General features: G+C 41.8%; 1 protein-coding gene across 3 annotated transcripts in view; it reads left to right on the top strand.

Annotated features, from left to right (window-relative positions):
- LOC124795253 (transforming acidic coiled-coil-containing protein 1) overlaps positions 1 to 25484 on the top strand; it is a 214961-nt gene that overhangs the window by 137563 nt on the left and 51914 nt on the right. For all 3 annotated transcript variants that reach the window (XM_047259195.1, XM_047259197.1, XM_047259196.1), the window contains one exon: positions 18559 to 18702. In XM_047259195.1, the coding sequence (XP_047115151.1) occupies positions 18559 to 18702 (144 nt within the window). The remainder of the gene's footprint in view (positions 1 to 18558; positions 18703 to 25484) is intronic.

Here is a 25484-nt window from a genome sequence, read left to right as displayed (position 1 = left end):
TGTGAAGTCAGTACCTTAACCATTATGCTATGAAGACAGTCTGTAAATTAATGTTACTTTTAATAAACAGGGTGTCTACAGATCATGAAAGTCATGAAAAAATAATGAAAATGAACAAGCAGTCATGAAAGTAATCAATGTCTTTGCTGGTTATTTTCTGAAATGAGTGCAGAGGTATTTTACAAACTCTGTATCTAAAAATTGCTGAGAAAAGTCCCTTGGAATTAATGATGGTCAAAGTTGGCTCATGTTTATTACCCAAAGTTATGCAGAGCTCAATTTCGAGAAATTGTCATGTGACAATTGCACTGGAGGAAACTGTGTCAAAACAACATAAATGGTAGGCAGAAAGGACGGATGTTCATAGAACAGTTAGCGTTCAAGCTCAGCTAATAGGAGTGGGGTCGAAAGTGGTCACGTGATCACATGTTTGGTAGCTTCTGCCATTTTGTTTATTCGAGTTCATGGAGCCGTGGACTGTGCAACATTGTGTGTTTGCTTACAATAATTTTATGCATGATAATGAGTCCATCGTTGCAGTTCATAGTGAGTTTCGTCGCCATTTCAATCTTGCGAGTCATGATAGTGTTCCCACGTGTAACAACATTTTACATTTGGCTGAATCATTTCGTTTATGAGGAACAGTGATGAATAGAAAACAGGGGCTCCTCACTCAGTACGCACTGCAGAAAATGTTGAAGAAGTTCGGCATGCCATACTCCGTAGTTGTGGTCGATCAGCTAGGACTGTGTCCCAGTAATCATTCAGTGAGGCATATTTTGTATACTGCTCTAGGATTTCATCCCTACAAAATGGCCATGGGGCAATAATTGAACCCTAGAGATTATGTACATTGGCTAAATTTTGCATGTGAAATGGAGGCCATACTTGAGCAAAATGACATTATTATTTTATTTATGAGTGTTGAATCTCATTTTCGTGTGAACAAAGCGGTAGATCAGCAGAAATGTCATTAGATCATTACATAGCCCAAAGGTGACTGTTTGGTGTGCTGTAACTGGTGCCGATGTTATTGGTCCATAGTTTTTCCAAGAAGATAATGGGGGACACTGTAAGTGTAACCTTGGAATGTTACAGAAAGATGGTCACTGAATTTGACATACATAAACTAAGAAGACGACGTATTCCTATATGGGGAGTTTGCTTTCAGCAGGATGGGGCCACAGCTCACACAGCAAGAATATCGACGGAAGCTATTAGGACTGTTGTTTTTGGTCGCGTCATTTCCTAGTTTGGTGACAGTAATTGGCCTTCTTGTTCCTCAGACCTGTCCATGTGTGACTACTTTCCATGGGGTTACCTCAAGTCATGTGTATACTAGCATAAACCACATCACTTGAAGAACTGGAGGAAGAAATTCATGTGGAAGTCATTCAGACTGACAGAGCAATGTTGGAGAGAGTGGAAACCAACTTCAAAGAGCGGCTTTAGAAGTGCATTGCTGACAGTGGCAGTCCGCCGGAAGATGCTGATTTCAAGCATTAATTTTTTTAAATGGCAACATCATTTAGGTATTTTTTAGATGCTTGTGATTTGTCTCACCTGACATGACTCCATCAACAGCTGACATATTGTAGAGTGAATACTTCAGAATTTGGGAATATTCTTGGGGGGGGGGGGGGGGACTGAAAAAGTTCAGTCCTAAGAAGGACCAACTTAATCACTTTCTGATGAATTTACTGCAAAGTGCGAAACAGGTCTTATTCAAGTTCATGCAGAAGCTGTTAGGCATGTTTAATGGAAATGCTGTAATTGAAAGAGGCTTCTCTGTTAACAAAGAAGTTTTAGTTGGAAATTTAGAAGAAGATCCAATTGTTGCAGAAAGAACTGTTTACAGTGCAATGCAGTCGTTACTTAATAGTGTTAAAAAACTGAATGTGGGCAAATCAAAATCAGTGATACTAGCTGTCATAAATGCTTCATCAAAAGGAGTAGAAGCCTTTAAAAAGAAGAAATCTAACGAAAATGAACTGGCAAATCTTAAAAGAAGGAAGTTCAAGAAATAAAAGATCTCGGAAATGAAAAAGAATGACTATAGAAGAGGCAAAAGAAGAGGCTGAAGTTTTAGGTGTTGAAATTTCAAGTTTAGCTAAGAAACTTAAACACTGAATCTTTTACTGTGAAGCTTAACAATTTACATACATTTTGTACCTTCAAAATCATCATATTTCCTTAAGGAAAATTGTATGTTTTTGCTATGTTACTGTGTTAAAACAATATGCATTCTAATTGATGTGATAAACAAACCTGAAAATAGTCACACCCCATCCTATGAGAGCGGTTCATGTTTTTATAGCATTTGATAAAGGTATAGTCCAAGTCACGACGGTTACCTTTTTCATCATGGCATACAGATTAAGCGATATAAGAATTGTTACATTCAGCTTTCATTTTAACCAGCCTTCAGGTTCATAAAAAAAAGTTTTTGTGATTGTGCCATACACATTTTCGAAAGGTACTGAATATAGCTAAAGAGGTAATGAAAATGAAAGTGTCACAAAAAGGTCATGAATTTGATCCTCTGAAAATCTGTAGATACCCTGTTAAAGCCGTAGAGCATTACGCAAAATTCAAAATGTTTTTTTGTCGCTTTCTCACAAACGAGGTCCCACCAGGATGAATGGCTGCAGGGTGTAATTCCTTCGACCTTTCCGTACATCGCTGTGTAGGTTGTTTAAAAAAGTCGATCCCACAATTCGGCCCCCCTGTGGGTTTGGGGGTAAGAATAGACCTGAGGTATTCCTGCCTGTTGTAAGAGGCGACTGAAACGAGTTTCACACATTTCGGCCCTTATGTGATGGTCCCCTGTAGGGTTTGATCTCCATTCTTCAAAATTTTCTTGAAAAGCGAGCCAGTTGGGCAAGGGCACGGTCGTGTCCGCCATGCATTGAGATCTTCAGCTCACTTTCTCGTCATCGCATTTCAGTCCTGCTCATTCTCCATCTCTTGGGCAAGTACACCTTCCTGGGTGCATTTTCCACCCTGCACTAAGCAGTGTCGCTCTCTCTGTCGACGATGACCATGGAGTTCTTTGCACCTGATATCCAGCACGGTAGCCAGTCCTTTCTGGCGGGGCCGCCATGTACCCTGTTGGTTGCAGCCCCCTGACCACACAGGGATCGCTCTGCTGATGCCTGCGCCATTAACTCCCCACGTATGCCAAGGGGTAGATGCCCATCCCCCTGGGGCATCGGGACTCCCGGCAATGGCCATCCTGCTAGGTGCCCTTTGCTGTGGCTTGGTGCTGCCTGGGGGGGGGGGGGGGGGTCGGAGTGGGTGGCATCAGGATGGATGACACATGATGAAGCACAGTCCATCGGTGAAACACCAGCAGTCTCTAAGCGATCACAAGCCCAATTCATCGCACAGAAGTGTTGTTGTTGTTGTTGTGGTCTTCAGTCCTGAGACTGGTTTGATGCAGCTCTCCGTGCTACTCTATCCTGTGCAAGCTTTTTCATCTCCCAGTACCTACTGCAACCTACATCCTTCTGAATCTGCTTAGCGTATTCATCTCTTGGTCTCCCTCTACGATTTTTACCCTCCACGCTGCCCTCCAATACTAAATTGGTGATCCCTTGATGCCTCAGAACATGTCCTACCAACCGATCCCTTCTTCTGGTCAAGTTGTGCCACAAACTTCTCTTCTTCCCAATCCTATTCAATACTTCCTCATTAGTTATGTGATCTACCCATCTAATCTTCAGCATTCTTCTGTAGCACCACATTTCGAAAGCTTCTATTCTCTTCTTGTCCAAACTATTTATCGTCCATGTTTCACTTCCATACATGGCTACACTCCATACGAATACTTTCAGAAATGACTTCCTGACACTTAAATCAATACTGGATGTTAACAAATTTCTCTTCTTCAGAAACGCTTTCCTTGCCATTGCCAGCCTACATTTTATATCCTCTCTACTTCGACCATCATCAGTTATTTTGCTCCCCAAATAGCAAAACTCCTTTACTACTTTAAGTGCCTCATTTCCTAATCTAATTCCCTCAGCATCACCCGACTTAATTAGACTACATTCCATTATCCTTGTTTTGCTTTTGTTGATGTTCATCTTATATCCTCCTTTCAAGACACTGTCCATTCCATTCAACTGCTCTTGCAAGTCCTTTGCTGTCTCTGACAGAATTACAATGTCATCGGCGAACCTCAAAGTTTTTATTTCTTCTCCATGAATTTTAATACCTACTCCGAATTTTTCTTTTGTTTCCTTTACTGCTTGCTCAATATACAGATTGAACAACATCGGGGAGAGGCTTCAACCCTGTCTTACTCCCTTCCCAACCACTGCTTCCCTTTCATGTCCCTCGACTCTTATAACTGCCATCTGGTTTCTGTACAAATTGTAAATAGCCTTTCGCTCCCTGTATTTTACCCCTGCCACCTTTAGAATTTGAAAGAGAGTATTCCAGTCAACATTGTCAAAAGCTTTCTCTAAGTCTACAAATGCTAGATACGTAGGTTTGCCTTTCCTTAATCTTTCTTCTAAGATAAGTCGTAAGGTCAGGATTGCCTCACGTGTTCCAGTGTTTCTACGGAATCCAAACTGATCTTCCCCGAGGTTGGCTTCTACTAGTTTTTCCATTCGTCTGTAAAGAATTCGTGTTAGTATTTTGCAGCTGTGACTTATTAAGCTGATAGTTCGGTAATTTTCACATCTGTCAACACCTGCTTTCTTTGGGATTGGAATTATTATATTCTTCTTGAAGTCTGAGGGTATTTCGCCTGTTTCATACATCTTGCTCACCAGATGGTAGAGTTTTGTCAGGACTGGCTCTCCCACGGCCGTCAGTAGTTCCAATGGAATATTGTCTACTCCGGGGGCCTTGTTTCGACTCAGGTCTTTCAGTGCTCTGTCAAACTCTTCACGCAGTATCATATCTCCCATTTCATCTTCATCTACATCCTCTTCCATTTCCATAATATTGTCCTCAAGTACATCGCCCTTGTATAGACCCTCTATATACTCCTTCCACCTTTCTGCTTTCCCTTCTTTGCTTAGAACTGGGTTTCCATCTGAGCTCTTGATATTCATACAAGTCGTTCTCTTATCTCCAAAGGTCTCTTTAATTTTCCTGTAGGCGGTATCTATCTTACCCCCAGAAGTACGACCCCAAATAGTTCCCCTCCCTGGCCACACCATGGGAGGAACGTCAGGCTAAGGATGGCAGAAAATCTTATTCACCGCGGTACCTTGTATGAGCATTTAGAGGACAAGTTTGGGGAGGTGGAGGGGTTGTCCAAAATGAGATCTTCATCAAAACAGCATTCTCTGACCAGTCATGGACTTTACTTGCTTATGACAAAGTGGGGGATGTTTCTATAACCATCATGCCCCATAAGAGCTTAAATATGGTCCAGGATATCATATTTCACAGGGACCTTCTTTTGCAGTCTGGCGATGAGCTGCACACCAATTTAGACCAGCAAGGTGTACATTTCATGCGGGGTGTCCGCCAGGGTCCGAAGGATAATCTGGTTGCCACCGGTGCCTTCATCTTGGCCTTTGAGGGTGATACATTGCCTGAGGAGGTCAAGGTGATGGTTTACCGGTGTGATGTAAAGCCCTATATCCCTCCCCCGATGCGATGCTTTAAGTGCTGGGAGTTCGGCCATATGTCTTCGTCACGTGTCGAGATTGCGGACGCCCATCACATCCCAATACTCCATGTGCCCCACCTCCCATCTGTGTCGGCTGTGGAGAGCACTATTCGCCTTGCTCGCCAGACTGCAGGATTCTCCAGAAAGAAAGGAAAATGATGGAGTACAAGACCCTGAACTGACTGACCTACACTGAGGTTAAGAGAAAATTTGAACCCCTGCATCCTGTATGTATGACATCATCTTACGTAGCCGCTACAACAGTTCTGGTACTGTGAGCTCCGCCAACGCCAGTCACCTCTCACAGCTGGAAGACTATACCTGCCCCCTTGATGGTGGGGGGCATTTCCCTCCCTGTTGCTCCCACACCACCTACTTTGGGAGCAACCCCCCCTCCCCCCCCCCCCCCCTCTCCAACCATCGGGGACATCCATCCCCACTACTAAGCTGGAGAAGTGTCAGCCTTCTTCGGCGTCTCTCGCTAGGAAGGGGTCCCTTGGGTCACTCCCTTCCCAGCTGTCTGCTAGTGGGAAAGATGACACCCGCCAGTTGCTGAAGAGCTCAAAAGCAGCTGGTATTAGTGCTTCACACTTGTCCTCAGTCCCGGAGTCAGGAGCAGCGAGAGAGATCCAAAAAGAAGACCCCTAACAACAAGGAAATTGAGGTGGCACCCATACCATTACTACCTACAAGCTCTGCATCTGAGGATGGGGTGGAGATTCTGGCATCCCCTGAGGACCTAGATTTCGCCAGACCCTCAGACACAATGGATATACCGTATTTACTCGAATCTAAGCCGCACTTTTTTTCCGATTTTTGTAATCCAAAAAACCGCCTGCAGCTTGCAATCGAGTGCAAAGTAAGCGGAAGTTCTGAAAAATGTTGGTAGGTGCCGCCACAACTAACTTCTGCCATGGAATATATGTAGCACTACACAGGCTTGCTTTGCAGGCACAAAGATAAATACTGGCCAAAACCTCTGCGTCAGTAAATAAATTTTAAAAAAAGGTGGAAGACGAGCTTTTTTCTCCGCCCCGAGTTTCGACCACTGCATTTTAATACATTATCCAACGAAGTAAATACAAATTCCGTATTGTTCATCTTCAAATGTAGCAGCATTTCAATGTACTACGAAAATCCGACTGGCAAGACTGTTTGGGGTTTTTTTCAATATGGCCAACTCTACATTCTGAATTTTTTCCTACCTGTGAGAAGAGATGGTTGCTAATAGCAACTTTTATGAATTATGAATCACATGCAGTATTCTCTTCACCATAAGAATAATACGAGTATAAACATTTTACCATGTATTCTTTCGTGTTTGCTGCTACCTCATTTAAATCTGTCTGCCTAATAAACTACGAAACTAGAGGGAGACAACAGCAAACGCGGAAGAATATACATATCATGTCATGTTTATATTCGTATTATTCTTATGCCTAATAGTGATACAGTCAGAAATGAAGCACGGCAATTGACTAGATTTTTAAATCTAAGATGACTAATTTCTGTGCGGAAAGTAATGTGCTAAAGAGGCGTCTGCAAAGATTTTCAAACGGAGAAAAATTTTCGCTAAACTCTCGTTCAGAACATCTTCTATCATACGCAGTCTGTTATTTGGTTCTTGTTGATCATTTCCAAAGAAAGCAGCAATGTAAGTAACAACAAATAGCAGTCTCTTTGCCATTGTTTCGCTAATGAGACAATTCCTCCCTCTTTTTGTTTTTTCATTGTAGGCGGCGGTAGTGCGCACAAAAGTAAGCCATGCCACGAGCGGCAACAGGCCGTAAACACTCATTATCAGAATGCGACAAACAATGCATGACACTGTACAGTAATGCATTTTCTGCTTAGAGTGACGTTAACACCTATAACAAAGAGAACGGCACTTATGAGATCAAAGAAAAATAAGCAATCAATTCAAACCAGACGAAGCACGTGAAAAAGGAAGGGTACCCGAATAAATAAGGACAGAGCGTCTGACGCATAGCAATGGCTACCTGGTAAAGCTTAACTGCTAAGCTTACGACTCGAACCAAACTACTGTAGCTGTATCATCATTCATTCGACCTAAATTGTGTCTCATATTAAGATGGACCAACTTTGTTTCGATTTATAGGTGCGGCCTAAAACTTTTCTCTCCCCTTGAATTTCGAGTCTCAAATTTCAGGTGCAGCTTAGATTAGGGAAAAATTTTTTCCCTTGATTTCGAGTCTAATTTTTCAGGTGCGGCTTAGATTAGAGTGTGGCTTAGATTCGAGTAAATACGGTAGACTGCTCAGGCAATAAATCGGTGGCAGCAGGTGACCCTGAGGCGTAAGCTGCCTCATTGAATGTTTCACGCCTTCCCAGTCTCACGATGACGTCATCCTCCAGCGGAATTGCGGCGGTTTTTTCCACCGCCTGGCTAAGCTACGGCAACTGTTAAGCTTTACACCTGCTATCTTCATTGCCCTCCAGGAAACCTGGTCCACGGCAATGTGGACCTCTGCGGCTATAAGGGATATTACAGGAACCGTAGCGACTACCGTATTTACTCGAATCTAAGCCGCACTTTTTTCCGGTTTCAGTAATCCAAAAAAAAACCTGCGACTTAGAATCGAGTGCAAAGTAAGCGGAAGTTCTGAAAAATGTTGGTAGGTGCCGCCACAACTAACTTCTGTCGTCGAATATATGTAACGCTACGCAGGCACAAAGACAAATACTGGCACCAAAACCTCTGTGTTAGTAAATAAATGAATAAAAGGTGGAAGACGAGCTTTTTTTTTCTCCGCCCCGAGTTTCGACCACTGCATTTTCATACATTATCCAACGAAGTAAATACAAATTCCGTATTGTTCCTCTTCGAACGTAGCAGCATTTCAATGTACTACGAAAATCCGACTGACAAGACTGTTTGGGATATTTGTCAATATGGCCAACTCTGCTTTCTGAATTTTTTCCTAACTTTGAGAAGAAATCGTTGCTAATAGGAACTTTTATGAATTGTGAATCACATACAGTATTCTCTTCACCATAAGAATAATACGAATATAAACATTTTGCCATGTATTCTTTCGTGTTTGCTGCTATCTCATTTAACCCTTTTAGTGCCAAATACGATCTGATCGTGATCCAGATTTTCGGCGAAAAATGCCAGTAACGATCTGATCGTGATGCCTTTCTCATTCATTTTTTCCGCGCTTGAAGGCAAAGTTGTTAGTATTTCCTAGCAAATGAGAAAGGCATCACGATCAGATCGTTACCGGCATTTTTCGCCGAAAATCTGGATCACGATCAGATCGTATTTGGCACTAAAAGGGTTAAATCCTGTCCGCCTAATAAACTACGAAACTAGAGTGAGACAACAGCAGACGCGGAAGAATATACATACCATGTCATGTTTATATTCGTATTATTCTTATGCCTAATAGTGATACAGTCAGAAATGAAGCACGGCAATTGACTAGATTTTTAAATCTAAGATGACTCTAATTTCTGGGCATAATGTAATGTACTAAAGAGGCGTCTGCAAAGATTTTCAAACGGAAAAAATTTTCGCTAAATTCTCGTTCAGAACATCATCTATCATACGCAATCTATTATTTGGTTCTTGTTGATCATTATCAAAGAAAGCAGCAGTGTAAGTAGCAACGAATAGTAATCTCTTGCCATTGTTTCGCTAATGAGACGATTCCTCTCTTTGTTTTTTTTAAATTGTAAGCGGCGGTAGCGTGCACAAAAGCAAGCCATGCCGCGAGCAGCGACAGGCCGTAAACCCTCATTTTCAGAATGCGACAAACAATGCATGACACAGTACAGTAATGCATTTTCAGCTTTTAGTGACGGAAACACCTATAACAAAGAGAACTGCACTTGTCAGATCAAAGAAAAATAAGCAATCAATTCAAACCAGACGAAGCACGTGAAAAAGGAAGGGTACCCGTATAAATACAGACGGAGCGCCTGACGCATAACAACGGCTACCTGGTAAAGCTTAACTGCTAAGCTTACGACTCGAACCTACTGTAGCTGTATCGTCATTCATTCAACCTAAATTGTGTCTCATATTACAATGGACCAACTTTGTTTCGATTTGGAAGTGCGGCCTAAAACTTTTCTCTCCCCTTGAAATTCGAGTCTCAGATTTCAGGTGCGGCTTAGATTCGGGAAAATTTTTTTTCCTCGATTTCGAGTCTCATTTTTCAGGTGCGGCTTAGATTCGAGTGCGGCTTAGATTCGAGTGCGGCTTAAATTCGAGTAAATACGGTATAATCGAGTGTCAGGTGGAGTTGGCGTTCATGTTCTAAACTCAGTCTGTAGTGCCACTGCGCCCCTTCAAACCCCTCTTGAAGCTGTGGCTGTCAGAATAAGGACGACACAGGAAATAACTGTCTGCAATGTGTATCTTCTTCCAGATGGTGCAGTACGCCTGAATGTATTAGCTGGACTGATTGATTAACTCCTTAAACTTTTTGTACTTTTGGGAGATTTTAACACTCATAACCCCATGTGGGGTGCCACCGTGCTTACTGGCCGAGGCAGAGATGTCGAGACTTTATTGTTTCAGTTCAACCTCTGCTGCCTCTTAAAAACTGGGGCCGCCACACATTTCAGTGTGGCTCATGGTAGTTACTCGCCCATTCATTTATCAATTTGCAACCCAGGACTTCTCCCATCAATCTACTGGAGAGCACATGACAACCTGTGTGGTAGTGACCGTTTCCCCATCTACCTGTCACTGCCCCAGTATCAGGCCCACAGATGCCTGCCCAGGTGGGCTTTAAACAAGGCGGACTGGGAAACTTTCACTTCTGCTGTCACCGTTGAATCTCCCCCACACGGTTACATCGATATGATGGTTGAGCAAGTGACAACAACAATTGTTTCTTCGGCAGAAAACGCGATCCCTCGCTGTTTAGGGTGCCCCTGGCGTAAGGCAGTCCCTTGGTGGTCACCGGAAGTCGCTGAAGCAATTAAGGAGCGTCGGTGGGCTCTACAGTGGCACAAGCGGCACCCTTTCCTGGAGAACCTCATAGCCTTTAAACAGCTATGTGCCCGCGTTCACCAACTTGTGAAACGACGGAAGCAGGAGTGTTGGGAGAGATACGTCTCAACCATTGGGTGCCATACATCACCTTCCCAAGTCTGGGCAAAGATCAAACCTGTTTTCAGGTACCAGACCCCCAACAGATGTTCCTGGTGATACTATAAATGGCATGTTATCTACCGACACAAACCTGATGGCCGAGCATTTAGCTGAGCACTTTGCTCGAGCCTCTGCATCGGAGAATTACTCCCCAGACTTTCACACTCTCAAACGGCGGCTGGTGGTGAAAGTCCTCTCATTCACTACATGCCACAGTGAATCCTATAATGCCCCATTTAGAGAGTGTGGGGGGTCCTCAGTGCCCTTGCACATTGCCCCGACACAGCTCCTGGGCCTGATGGATCCACAGCCAGATGATTAAACATCTCTCATCTGACAGCATGCACGTCATCTTCAACCGGATCTGGTGTGATAGCGTCTTTCCATCGCAATGGCGGGAGAGCACCATCATTCTGGTGCTCAAACCCGGTAAAAACCCGGTTGATGTGGATAGCTACCAGCCTCACCAATGTTCTTTGTAAGTTTCTGTAACGTATGGTGTGTTGGAGGTTGGGTTGGGTCCTGGAGTCACGTGGCCTACTGGCTCCATGTCAGGGCGGCTTCTGCCAGGGTTGCTCTACCACTGATAATCTCGTGTCCCTCGAGTCTGCCATCCGAACAGCCTTTTCCAGACGCCAACACCTGGTTGCCGTGTTTTTTTACTTGCATAATGCACATGACATGACCTGGCGGCATCATATCCTTGCCACATTGTATTAGTGGGGTCTCTTGGGGCCCACTCCCGATTTCTATCCAAAACTTCCTGTCGCTCCATATTTTCCATGTCCAAGTTGGCACCTTCCATAGTTCCATCCATATCCAGGAGGATGGAGTCCCGCAGGGCTCTGTATTGAGTGTGTCTCTATTTTTAGCGTCAATAATGGTCTAGCAGCAACTGTCAGGCCCTCCATCTCACCTTCTCTGTATGCAGACGACTTCTGTGTTTCATACTGCTGCTCCAGTACTGGTGTTGCTGAGCATCGCCTACAGGGAGCCATCCACAAAGCTCAGTCATGGGCTCTAGCCCATGGCTTTCAGTTTTCCGCCATGAAGATATGTGTCATGCATTTCTGTCGGCGTCATACTGTTCATCCGGAACCAGCACTTTAATGATGATCCACTCACTGTAGTGGAGACATATCGATTCTTAGGTTTTCAATGCTCGTTTGACTTGGCTGCCTCATCTTCATCAAAACGGAAGTGTTGGCAGCACTTCAATGCCCTCCGCTGCTTGAGCAACACCAACTGGGGTGCAGATCACTCCGTGCTGCTGCAGCTCTACAGAGCCCTTGTTAAATCTTGACTTGACTATGGGAGTGTGATTTATGGTTCAGCAGCGCCCTCAGCATTGCATTTACTCGACCCTGTGCACCACTGTGGGGTTCGATTAGCCACAGGAGCTTTTAGGACGAGTCTGGTGACCAGCGTACTGGTGGAGGCTGGTGTCCCTCCATTGCAGATCAGAAGTGCGCAACTGCTCACCAGTTACGCAGCACACATTCATAGTTCCCCTGAGCATCCAAATTACCGCCTCCTTTTCCACCCGCGGCAGTCGATCTCCCTCATCGGGGGCCCAGGTCGGGGCGAACGATTGCATTCATGTTCGGTCCCTGCTCTCCGAACTGGAGTCCTTCCCTTTACCACTTGTACTTGCGGTCTGTTCACGTCCTCCATGGTGTACGCCTCGGCTGCAGCTTCGTCTGGACCTTTTGCATGGCCCTAAGGACGTCATTAACCCCGCCGCTCCCCGCTGTCACTTCCTCTCAATTCTTGACATGTTTCGGGGCTCTGAAGTGGTTTACACTGACGGCTTGATGGCTGATGGTCACGTAGGTTTTGTGTATGTTCATGGAGGACATATTGAATATCACTCCTTGTCAGATGGCTGCAGTGTTTTTCCCTTCTGAGCTGGCGGTCATATCTCGTGCTCTTGAGTACGTCCGCCCATGGCCTGGCATGTCATTTCTCCTATGTACTGACTCATTGAGCAGCCTACAAGCTATCGACCAGTGCTACCATCGTCATCCTCTGGTAGCAGCCATCCAGGAGCCTTCTGTGCCCTGGAATGGTCCCGCCGTTCGTTGGTGTTTGTGTGGACCCCAGGACACGTCGGAATCACCGGCAATGAACTTGCCGACAGGGTGGCCAAACAGGCAATGCGGAAACCGCTTCTGAAGATGGGACTCTCCGGAGCTGACCTGCGTTCTGTCTTACGCCACAGGGTTTTCCGGCTTTGGGAGACAGTATGCACAGCAAACTGTGTATCGTTAAGGAGACTATAAATGTGTGGAAGTCTTCCATGAGGTTCTATCACAGGGAATCAGTTGTCCTCTGCTGACTCCGCATTGGCCATACATTGCTAACGCACGGTTACCTACTCCATCGTGAGGACCCACCTCTGTGTCGCTGTGGGCCCCAAATGACAGTCATCCACCTCTTGCTACACTGCCCACTTTTAGCCACTCTGTGGTGGGCTTTTAACTTTTCCAGCACCCTTCCTTTGGTGTTGGGTGACAATGTCTCAACAGCAGCTTTAGTTTTACGTTTTATCCGTGAGAGTGGGTTTTATACTTCTCTGTAGGTTTTAGTGCATGTGTTTTGTCCCTCTGTGTCCTTCTCCCTAGTGCTTTTAGGGTGGAGGTTTTAATGTGTTACAGAGTGGCTGGCTTTTCCTTTTTATTCTCGTGGTCGGCCAGCCATTGTTATGTGCTTTTGTATTTTACTCTCTTCTGTTTTTAGCATCTCTCTGTTGTTTTCTTGTCCTCTTTTGTTCCTTTTAGTGTTTGTTACCTTTCCGTTGTTCTTTTGGTTTTTCCGTTTTGTGTTATATGTCTCGTTCGTTTTATTCTCACTCTTGCGGCATTGTTTTATTAGGAACAAGAAACCGATGACCTCGTAGTTTGGTCCCTTCTCTCCTCTTTTAAACCGACACAACCACTATTGGGAACCTCTCTTTGTGAGTCTGTGAAGTGTGTTAATTAACTTAACTTTTTTGTAGTTATCACTTGCAAATATAGAAAGTTTAAACTGTAGAAAAAGCTGGCGATCAACCACAATGTTGATGACAGTCATAACTAAAACTTTCAAACATGGCAAAGAATAAGATTTAAAGCTCTTTACAAGTGCGATATACTCAGAAATGAGGAAATGTTTTTCAATTCTGAAAAGCTAACAATTACTGTGGGTCCGAAAGAAAGAACATTCGTTTGTCTGCATTCAGTGACAGGGAAAATACAGGATGAGTCAAAAAGGACTGTACAACTTTGGAATGTTATAAAAATGTATTGAAATAACTTACGAAATTGATAAATATATCATTTTGAAGCAAACAACGCCAAGTTTGATTAACGTAGTGAATCAGTATGCTATTCTGCCAGCAGGATTGCCAGCAAAGTGCATACTAAGGACTGCCAAAAGTTCTGGAAATCAGGGAAATTTGGGGGGCAGGGGGGGACACTGGAGAAAATCTATTTTTGTCTCGGTAGATACAATGGTTTGTTCACTGATATGTCATGCATTGCCACTAGCTGGGCACAGCTGAGTACGTGCACTGCTCATGCTTACTGCTACTACCCTTTCTACCACTCCCACCAGCTTGCGGATCTGTGCTGCCACCACTTCTTTTCGCTGTCCTAGCAGCTGCCAATGAGAGCCAGGGAGGCGTGAGGAGTGGTTTGTGTGGATCTGATTCTTGTTACTGTTGACAAATCGGCCGAAGACAGTAGTCACATGTGCATGAGTTATGTTTAAGTGAATGTGTGTGTGCTCTCGTTTTCTGACATAGGCTGTGACAAAAAATTTAGTTGTGAGAGGATGACATTTTATTTATTCTAGTGCATTTTGGCACTTCAAAGGTAGTTATGTAATAGAAGATAGGAACGGTAAGAAGAAAATTGTGGCAGTTTGTACGCCATGTACTCATGTATTTCCTGAAGGAAAAATCACACAATACGTGTAAAATAATAGACATAACACAGTGGGCAATAAGCAACAACAACGAACATAGTAGAACCAACATTTTATTGGCGGTCACCTATATTGTTGGTTTACACAAGTCTTCGCCACTTCTTTCAAGAGGCCTATTGTTTCTGAAATCAGTGGAAGTATTTTAAATCTGTCTTGTGACTCAAACTAAATTTGTATTTTTGTTGCCATATTTCGTTTTACTGAAATAAAATAACATGTATGGTCTTAATAAAATGAACATACCATTTGGCTTGCCTTCTCCATCTAAGAACAGTTCATTACAAAAGATGTTGGTGTTAGTACTAAAGATTTTTGCTCACATGTTTAAAAGTGCAGAACTCCTTACATTTTTTTGTCAACTTAGGTCTTTTCTTATCCTTGAGATCTCAAAATTTGTCAGTGAAAATGCTAAACCTTGTCTGGAAAGCAGGGAATTTCACTTTGGGAAAATTGTGGCACCCCTAATAGTTGAAATGGTTCTTTTTGTTGGTGCAGTGTGCTTGCTGTGCGTTTTGGTTCCATGAAATGAATTCTGCAGGGTTACAATTTATTCTTGGCTCAAGAATTTCATTGAGACAGGTTTCCCAGGTCGGTGGATTGGTCGTGAAGAGCCAGTTGTGTGGTCATCTCGCTCCCCATAGTTGACCACTGGATCTCTTTATCTGGGGTTCTGGGTGGAGACACTGTGTATGTTCCTCCCCTACCAAACAGTTTGGCCAATTTGAAAAAATGAATCTTTGCTACCGTTGCATTAGTTACACCCGATCTGGTGTGAGAGTGGGAAGAAATTTAATACAAGTGGAATGTTTGCCGTATCACAAATGGTGGCCACATTGAACCATAATGACAAATCCACTTTGAAACTTGACGTGGTTTGCTATGAAATAACACACCTACTGATTCAGTGAGTATTCCCATATATTTCAGTATCATTCCAAAGTTGTAGTTATCTGTTACTCACCCTGCATTCTATCAGGCTGGTTTCAAGTAATGAGAAGCAGCAGCATTCCTGTATGCAGAAACGTACTGCAAGGGAAGGCTTGGGGAATCACCATCAAGATCGTTGCTAAAACTTTCATTGCAGCTTACTGCTGGTTGTATTGTTTTCTTTCTTTCTTTCTTTTAAGTGTTACTTCTTGCAAAAATGTATTCTGTTTGCGAATAAAAATGTCAGTGAAGTAAAGAACAAGAAAAACATTAAAAAAGGAGAGGAAATCAGTGCACTGCTAGTGTTTTTGTAATCTGCAATATAAGCTGATAGCTTGTTATGTCACTGCAGCATCTACTTAATAACACCATCAAAATGTGTACACAGAAAAAAGTATTACTTTGCAAAATAAAACAAATTAAGATGAATTGCAATGCTGTGTATGCAGACGTAGGAGGCCTGCCTGCCTCATTATCCATTTTCAGCAGGACTGATAGTAATGACATTACATTGTATCTCGGCTGTTTTTGTGGTGCTTACCACTTGTATAGGAACCCCATTCTTCTTTCCATCATATTTACAAATGTTTTGATCACTCTTAGTTTAAAGTCAGAAATTCCTAAAATGAGGGCTCATCTAATAGAGTGCATTGCATATGCTGATAGTCTTTCTTGGTCGATAGTATTCTGTAAGAAACCTTTGATATACAGTGTTTCAGTGATGAAAAACAATGTTTTGCTTTTGACATGATCATTGTAATTATTGCTTTCAGAAGTTTCATAGATTTGCTCAATGCTACACACATATTTTTGAAGTCCTCTCTGCCATAAATGACAGAGCTCTGTTCGAGTTTCTTTACTTGCAGAAAAGAATAGGTTTCAACAGCAAATCCAAAGAGAATTGTCTGGATAATACATAGAGTAAATTGTGAATAACTCAGGTAGAAAGAGAGAGGCTGCAACTAGGTGTCAAGTGAACTTGAATCTTTCTTTTGTCTCATAACTTATAACATCAGATGTCTTTTGCTTCCCACAGTAGGGTACACATCTCTCTTCCATCTTCAGCTCTCCCTCTTTTAAGATACTCGTGTAAATCTGTTGAATTTTCGTCCACACTTTCCCTTGTGTTTTTGATTCACATTCAAAAGCCATCACCTGATTTTGTGTATAAGTAGGGTCAGTATCCCATTTTCTGTAGCTGAGTATACAAAATATACGCATGGATCATAAAAGCCGTCACCCGGTTTTTGTGCATAAGTTGGGTCAGTATCCCTTTTTCTGTAGCTGAGTATACAAAATATGCACATGGATCATAATTTTATGAAAAAATGAGAGCCAGAAAATGAACATTTCATCCTTCAAATTTGTTACAAAGCAGCTGGCTTGTAGAATGTCTGGCCTTGGCAGCCTGAGACTTTGTGTGTGACACAGCATCTCTGCTATGTGGTGAGTAGCAACTATCTATCATTTTCATAACACGTTAGAATTGAAGTGTACGCAATTTAATTTCATGTCATTGTTAACTTCCCTCATCTCTACCATATTGTAAATAACTGTTCATAACCTGAAGACTGCCCTTTTATTTATTTTGCAACAATATAAGGCACGCATGAAAATTTAATGTTTGCTTATTTTATGTACCATATAATAATTTTTAGTCTGTAACTAACTCATGTAAAGAAATATTTCATTGGAATACCAGGACAATAAGTTGGGTTGAAGATAAAAAAGGTTGAGTTGAGACTAAAAAGAAAATTAGAGCATTTGAAATTTAAATGCTGGAGGAGGTGAAATGGTGAATACAGTGGTAAGAGTAATAGTGTGTGTGTATCTGCTGAACATGGAAATTTATTGTGAAGTTGTATCAGCTACTTGGGGTAAGAGTTCTTTGTTAAAAAGAAAATTTCCTGGCAGAATGTTCATATTGTTGGCAGTTTGAGCGATTTCTTGTTATTACTGCCTTTTCAATCAGTGAATGGGGAAGGGCCTTTGAATGAGCTGTATTTCCTTCCATATAGGCTACACATAACACATTCTCACATTTGCTGCCTGTATTTCCTCTTCTGCTCTAACAAACATTATCTGCCTATATAATTTTTGTGCCCACTATAAACACTATTCTGTTTAATGAACTGTACACTATCAAGTCACGATTTCCAATGAATTTTTTTTAATGATTATTCATTTGACACTCTTACTCCTAGTAATGATTCATCAGGAAGCTGAAATGATGATGATTAGAGCAACAGTTTTTCAAAAAGAGCCAGTTAAATGTGTGTTTCAGTTCTCTTTGGCAAATGTTGTCTTCCGTTAAATTTTTTTTGTGAAATTGTAGTGTGGTGCTGTAGTTCAGTGTGTGTAATGATACAGTTGGTTGTCACTTCCATTACAACTTTGTAAGCAGCATACGATAGGAAGGGTGGATGTAAGATAGCTATGTAAATTAGGTTAGAAAGAAGAGGGAAACCACTTCCGAAATTTCCATACGCATTACCCATCATATAAACTTGTACTTCAAAATTGGAGGCAGTTTCTAGTTCTTCAGCAGTACAAAACTTTTTGAATTAGTGGGAATGTGCTGATGTTACCATTGGCAGAAATTGTGTGAGTGCATTTTTATGTTATACATATTTTTTATATATATCTTTTTGCTACTTTGAATTTCTTTGTAGGACTGGTGATGCCTAATACCATCTGTGTGTGTGTGTGTGTGTGTGTGTGTGTGTGTGTGTGTCCAAGGAAATTTACAATATGAGATTTATTGTATTTTATACTGGAATTTACCCAAACCTACCCCTGCTTATGAAATTTGGTAACCTTGTTTTCTATTATTAGTTTCTTTTGCTATTTGTAACTGTTTTTTAACAATATTGATTATGATTTTTGTCACCATTATTAATAGGAGTGTGTGAAAAAAGTTAGCAATCCAGAGGTTAAAACCTCGTGGAGTAACAACCGTAGTCCAGAAGTTTCACAAGAGGCAGAGATGTTAAACGAACTTCAAGAATTACGCAACATGGTTCTCAAGCAGGAGCAGTCATATACTGTAAGTTCAGTACAAATAAAATAACTAGTAACCAGACAGATTCAGGTGTGTTTGATACAATATAACTTAAAGTTGCACCTGTTATTTTAGCAACTGTAAAAAGTTTTCTTATGCTTATGCTGTTATTGCTTTTATACATCATCCTCTCCATTTTATAACTACAGAATCTGTTACATTTAAATTTTTTGGAGTTAATGTCCTTTTACTTGTATAGCTGAGGAGTTTGACAGTTGCTATCTTTTCCCTCTCATTATGTGTGTTTCCTTTTCTATACCATTCTAAATGGTAGAAACATTGAGCCATCAACAGGTGCACCCACAGAAGAGAACAGTCCAGAGGTAGGCAGCAGAAGTGGTAGCTAGGAATCCATGAGAGAAAGGTGGCAGTTACATGGGCTGGGCATGTGATACATGGCTACCAAAGCTGGTGAGGTGAGGGGTGGCACATATGAAGATATCAGGATTGGGTAGGAGTGACAGAACAGCAGAAGGGAAACTGTTCGGGAAGAGTATGGGGACAGTAGGTTAGTGGAGATTGAGGCCAGGTGGATCACAAGAGTGAAAGATGTGTTGCAAGGATCCATTGGGATGGGATGGTTCTCAGAAAATGTCAGACGTGTGGGACATGGATGAAAGAAAGTATTAGGAGGTTGTAAAGGGAACTGAGTAACAAACTGTGAGTTTGAGGAGTGAAAAGGCTGTAAGAAATATTACAGAGAGTAGTAGGGTAGTGTTGTGACATGGGAATGTTAGTTCATCAGGCTTGGGGGGGGGGGGGGGGGGGGAAATAAAGACGTAAAATTCTGGCACAAGCAGAGAGGTGTGTTCGTACTCTACCTTGTCAAAGCATTTCTTCTGAAAGCTAGTGTGCACCTGCCGACAACTTTAACTCTACCATTATTCTGTGAGTGGTCTCATTTACTTCTAAATTATTACATCCTGCCAGACTTTTCCCCTGTTGCACCCATCCTAGATGGTGTTAAATAAGTATCTGAGAAAACCCTGCCACCAGTTGTTGTGACAGGTGTGGCAGATCCAAGACCTGATCTGACAGCTATTAGGTGTTAGCAGTTTCCTGTTGAAACAAGCTCTTCTGTCTACCATCCTCCAGTGAAGCATAGATAGGCAGTTATCTGTGTAAGGTATTATCTAGGATGGTTTTGGTGTCCTAAAATCTCTTAGTGTACAGCTATTATGCAGTAATCACAGATTTCTTTACAGTGACTGTAAACCATGGAGGTTCCCTCCATTATGAACAGTTCTACCGGGTACATATCTATCCAGTGCACGGTCAACTACTCTTTTAAGCTTGAGCCAGAGTTCCTCCACATGCTCCTGGCCTGTACTGAAAGTTCATGCTCCTCATTGAGATATGACACTACTGATTTTTTTGTATAGTTTACTAAACATGTTTATCTTTCTGCTTGTTTTAGTTGTCCTTTGTACCTTGGTAATCATTGTTGCCAAAACCACTCAAAGTCATAAGGTCTGTTTGTTGCCATTAGATTCAATATACATCCTTTGTGAGTGTGGTTCCTAACCTTCTGTTTTAGGTAGTTTTCAGAGAAGACATGTAGCAAAGTTTCACCAGGATGTCTTATCACGCCCACCACTATCAAAAACTGTAATTTTCCCAATTACTTGTTGGATGGCTAAAATCTCCTCTGTTGATTACAGTATGATAGGGGAATTTACATACATGTGAACTGAGATTTTCTCTTAAATGTTTCAGTTACAACAGCAGATGAGTCTGGTGGGAAATAGAGTGATCTAATTATTTTACGCCCACCCCCTGGTAATGTCTTGCCCAAACAGTCACATACAGCTTCAATTTCTGTCTCAGTGGATTTGAGTTTCTTGTCTACTGCAACATCTACCCCACGTGCATTTCCCATTTGCTTATCCATTTGATATACACTTAAATTTTCACCAAAAATCTCACTGGTATCAATTTTAGGTTTCATCCAACATTCTGCACTGTTTCAATATACTCTCCTGTGAGAGGCATTTCTTTCAATCTTACACTGATAGTTCTCAGTTTCCTACAGCTGTTGTTAACTTGATTGGATAGTGTGTTGCCTAATGTAAAAAATAAATCAATAAATAAAAATAAAAAATTTAAAAAAACTTGTGTGCGCCCAACACACAGTCAGCTATCTGATTAGCAGCCTCTGATGTGTATGTGCACACCTGACCTATTCAGGGGACCCTACAGTTCTCAACCCTATGGCGTAAATACAGTAAGTCTCATCCCAGTTTGTCATAGAACCTTCAAAGCTGTGGGTCATTACTTCCACTCGACTCAGAACCAAGAACAGAACATCACTTATGGGGACAATGCTGCAAATTGCGAGCTTCATTGAAACTCCACGCACAAGGGTGGTCTTCTCAACCATCTCTGCCAGTCGCTGGAATGACCCAAGTATGATCTCTGAGCCCAGACAAGAGGCATTATTTTTTCCAACGTTTGCCAAAAAATCTGCTGTTGGTCACGACCCCTGTCCCTCACCGTCTGCTGGAATAGCCTCTTCAACATGTTGAATGAGGCCCACAGGCATACACACTGAGTGCACCTGTTGTCCTTAACTGTTCCTTGCTGCCATTTCCCTAAGGGGTACCATCATTCGCCGTGCGTTTGAACTGCCCCCCTACACATTCATGGTTGTCTCCTCTTGACACCGGACTAAACAGGTTTCCCCAAAACACGTGGAGTGAGTCCCACTGGCTCAGTTTCAGTGAAAGGTAGCAACTCAGACTCGTTGCTGAGTCGTTACAGGTCTCCATCCACCCTGTATAGGACACCTAGATTGACCGTTTACAAGCCACTTGCAGTCAAGAGGATGAGTGATGACAGATTTTGTACTTTCTGCAGGGGAGACAGGAAATGATAGTATCTGAGGTACCTGTGGTACCAGTTTTGTAGCACAGGACTCTTGGAAACTCTTCCAATGCATTGTTCCATAGCTGCATCATTCGACAGCAGTCAGAGCGATTTCCAGCTGCTTACAGTCGTCAGCTAACTAATCCTGTGTTCTAGAACAGCGCTCACAGTGGGGCTGCATTTTTAAAGGTACAATGTGTTACAAAGCAGTGAACAGGTAACTTTAAATTAAGCCCACTGATTATATTTTAACCTGATGAGCTAAAAAGTATGATAGTTCACTATAAGACTATATAAAATTGAGATTCTGTTAAGGCAACAAAAAAACCTGTGCTAAAAATTACTTTTGTCCTAAAATGTTTGGAGATGATTACAGTTGGTAGCAAGCTCGACAGCTGAGTTTATTTGCAACAAACACAGATAATATACGTGGCTACTCCTCTTTAGGGGAAAACTACATGTAGCAATATCTGTGTTAGAAATACCTGCTACAGTAACTAAATCACATATGCCGATTTACTACAATTGCTCGTAGATTATGCAAATGCTTTGAAACATGAATTAAAAAGAAGTAAATGGCAAAAAAGTTGTTGCCAACACAAAAAAGTTATTGAGAATATGCTGCTCTCACACTGCTGAAGCTCAAAGTACATTTTTAGATGTTTAAGGTTAGGTTAAAAAATTAAGAGTGTGGTTAATAACTGAGATAATAAAAATTTAGGAGATGGCTTGTAAGTAATGTGATTTGGCAAGTGTGTTTTCTAGACACTTTAGCGGAAGTGTACGAAAGCGAAATTCGAAGTATCAGAAGTGAAAATTTAAGTAAATGGAGTTTGGCAGCCACAAGTAACAATTAAACATCTCTTACAAAAATATCCTCTGATCTTGAAAAGTGATAACTACACAGTTCCATTCAATTTTTAACTACAAATCAAATGCGTAAACTACTATGCTAGCTGCATGCACATTGATGAATAAGACTTGTAATAGGCTTATGTAGGTCAATATGTTACCAGTTAGGCAGTGACTATGTTACCAGTTAGGCAGTGACTATGTTACCAGTTAGGCAGTGACTCAATGGTTGCAAGCTGGAATACAGTCCACTTGCTGCCTCTTTTTCCTCTGGCAATATCTGTGCAAAACGCAGTGCGTTATTTGATTTAGGACGATTGAGTAAAACTAAATTGTGCGGCCGTTATTATAGCTGCAGCATTTGACATAATACATCAGTGTGGGGGTGTAACACGAATTTGTGATAATGTTACTGGATTGTATTGTGACTGTGCCGATCTTGCAGGGCTTCCATAAAGTACTTGATCTGTAATACACTACACAACACAGTTCTTTATCCAATATACTTAAATCAGTAAACTGGAGTTCTTGCTGACAAATTACTTTATTCTCAAAATTGGTGCACAACGTATGAGATCTCATGAGACCCCATCCAGAGACAGTCTAAAGTATATGCCCAAGGTTGATATTCCCTTCTTTGTTGTTCATTTTGCATTCACGGAATTTTCCATCTTGCATTTTCCTGAAGCTGGAGTTGGCAATGAGATCTGTCTTCACTTGCCCTGATATCATAACTCAAGCTGTTGCACCACTCTGCCGCCTGTAGCCCAACGAATACCTCAAACAGAAGGTGCACAAAACAAGGCTGAGACAATTGTCGTGTCCAATATATAAAAAACACTGGTTTACAAAACATCATCTGCCTAACATCAATCACTACAAGGCAGCTCCTATAACCCAGTACATTCTCTCTTTCATGCCGAACATTGAGGGAGCTGAAATTCTAGTGAGGTAACTTCTGCAGGTGTATTAAATTTCTGTAGTCTCAAATTTCGTCTGTCCCACCTATGAATGAGTGAATACAACTAGTTTCTATATTTACATACATTTAAAAATACCTCATATGCTAGATCCCTAATCCTTAAAAAAACAACAAACAGTCTTCTTTCCGTGTGATCTTAACATAATCAAGATTGCCACAAGTTCTGGAAATTTGAGGAAGGGGGGGGGGGGGGTGGGGAATCTCGTTTTTTGTCTAAGTAGATGAAATGGAAATGGTTTTAGTTTACCGATATCTCACGCATTCTCACTGTCTGGTTGCAGCTGAGAATGTGTGCTGCTTCCATGCTCCCTCAATTCATTCTGCTTCTCCCCTTCCTACTACTGCAGTCAGTGCTGCCACCACTTCTTGCTGCTAGCCTAGCAGCTGCTGGCGAAAGGCAGGGAGGCATTGAGGAGTGGTTTTTTGGGATCTGATTCTCAGACACTGTTGACGCAGCAGCAGCCGGATACAGTGGTCATGTGAGCATCAGTTGTGTCTGAGTTATTGTGTGTGTGCATGCGTGCGCACACACGGCGTTTTCTGTCAAAGGCTATGGCCGAAAATTTAGTTGTGAGAATGTGATTGTCTTTTATACTTGGCTGTCTGTTGCTCTAGTGATCGTCTTTATGTTGAGTTGCTACCTATCCTCATTAGTATTCATTCTCAGAGTATTTGCTCAAGTTATCTGTTGCATTGAAAAATCACCGTGGTCTCATTTCATCAACACTGTATCTCTGACATGTGAATAGTCGGTCACATGAGTCGATTCCCGTGACGGGCCAAAACAGCAGCCCATTTCTGCGGGTATCTCTTAACAAATCAGGCCTGCATGTCGGACCTAGTCTCACCAATCTTCCCCCAGACCATGTCTGTTGGTGTGTGGCATAATACAGCTGATTTTCATTGATTATCCATGGACCCAGGACTGGGTGCTCCTCGGCATGCCAGAGGCCATGGGTGATGGATTTCAGGAATGGCGACTGTCTGACCGCAAGTACATTGTACAGTGCAAGTGTTTTATAGACATTTTATTTATTATAGTACATTCTGGCACTTTGAAAGTAGTTTATATATCAGAAAGATAAGGCGATAAGAAGAAGAAAATTGTGGCAGTCGCTGGCGGCTTGTAAGCTATGTACTCATATTTTTCCCGAAAGAAAAATCCCCAAAATACGTGTAAAATAATAAACGTAACACAGTATGTAATAACTGACAATAATGAACATAGTAGAACCAATATTTTATTGGTGGTGAGCTATGGTGTTGGTTTACACAACTCCTCTTCCCTGCCATACTCACTTCTTTCAAGAGGCCTACTTTTTCCTGAGGTTGTTTCTGAAATCTGTGAAGGTATTTTAAATCTGTCTTGCGATTTCAAGGAAATGCAGATTTTGTCACCAGATTTGCTTCATTTTATTGAAATAAAAATAACAACATTGATCTTAATGAAAAAACATACACCATTTGGCTTGCTTTCTCCGTCTAAAAACAGTTCATTACAAACGATGTTGATGTTAACACTTAGATTTTTGCTCACACAGAAGTGAAATTGCAGAAGTCCTTATATTTTTTTTGTCAAAATTTATCAGGGAAAATGCTAAAACTTGTTTGGGAATCAGGGAAATATCTGGGAATGTCACTTGGGGAAACTTGTGGCAATCCTGATAATTCAATCAAAATGTCTTCTTCTGTGTGATTTTAATATAATTTCTTTCCTTCCTTCTTTCTTTCCCTTACTCCCCTCCCCCATAACTACAATTGATTTACAACTTCGTTCATCATAAGCAAATCCCTAAATTGTCTTGCTGATCGAGTTAAGGTTAAAGTATAAAATGGCGATGAAATTTTTGTCAAAAGGAGCATGTCAGTTTTTACAATTAGTAAGTGTTGGAAGAAGGGTTACTCATGTGATTTCTAATGCCGCCTTGCAAGAATCCAATACCTAATTTGTTATCCTAGATTAACAATTTTTCTGCGAGAAACTTAAAAAGATTGTGGGGCGTTACACACTAACAGTCGTTAGATGTATATCTACTGGGTAACGAGCTTGAGTGAACTCACTGTTACG

Source organism: Schistocerca piceifrons, chromosome 4, assembly GCF_021461385.2.
Source record: "Schistocerca piceifrons isolate TAMUIC-IGC-003096 chromosome 4, iqSchPice1.1, whole genome shotgun sequence".
NCBI classification, from domain to species: domain Eukaryota; kingdom Metazoa; phylum Arthropoda; class Insecta; order Orthoptera; family Acrididae; genus Schistocerca; species Schistocerca piceifrons.
This window is presented reverse-complemented; position numbering and strand designations above follow the sequence as displayed.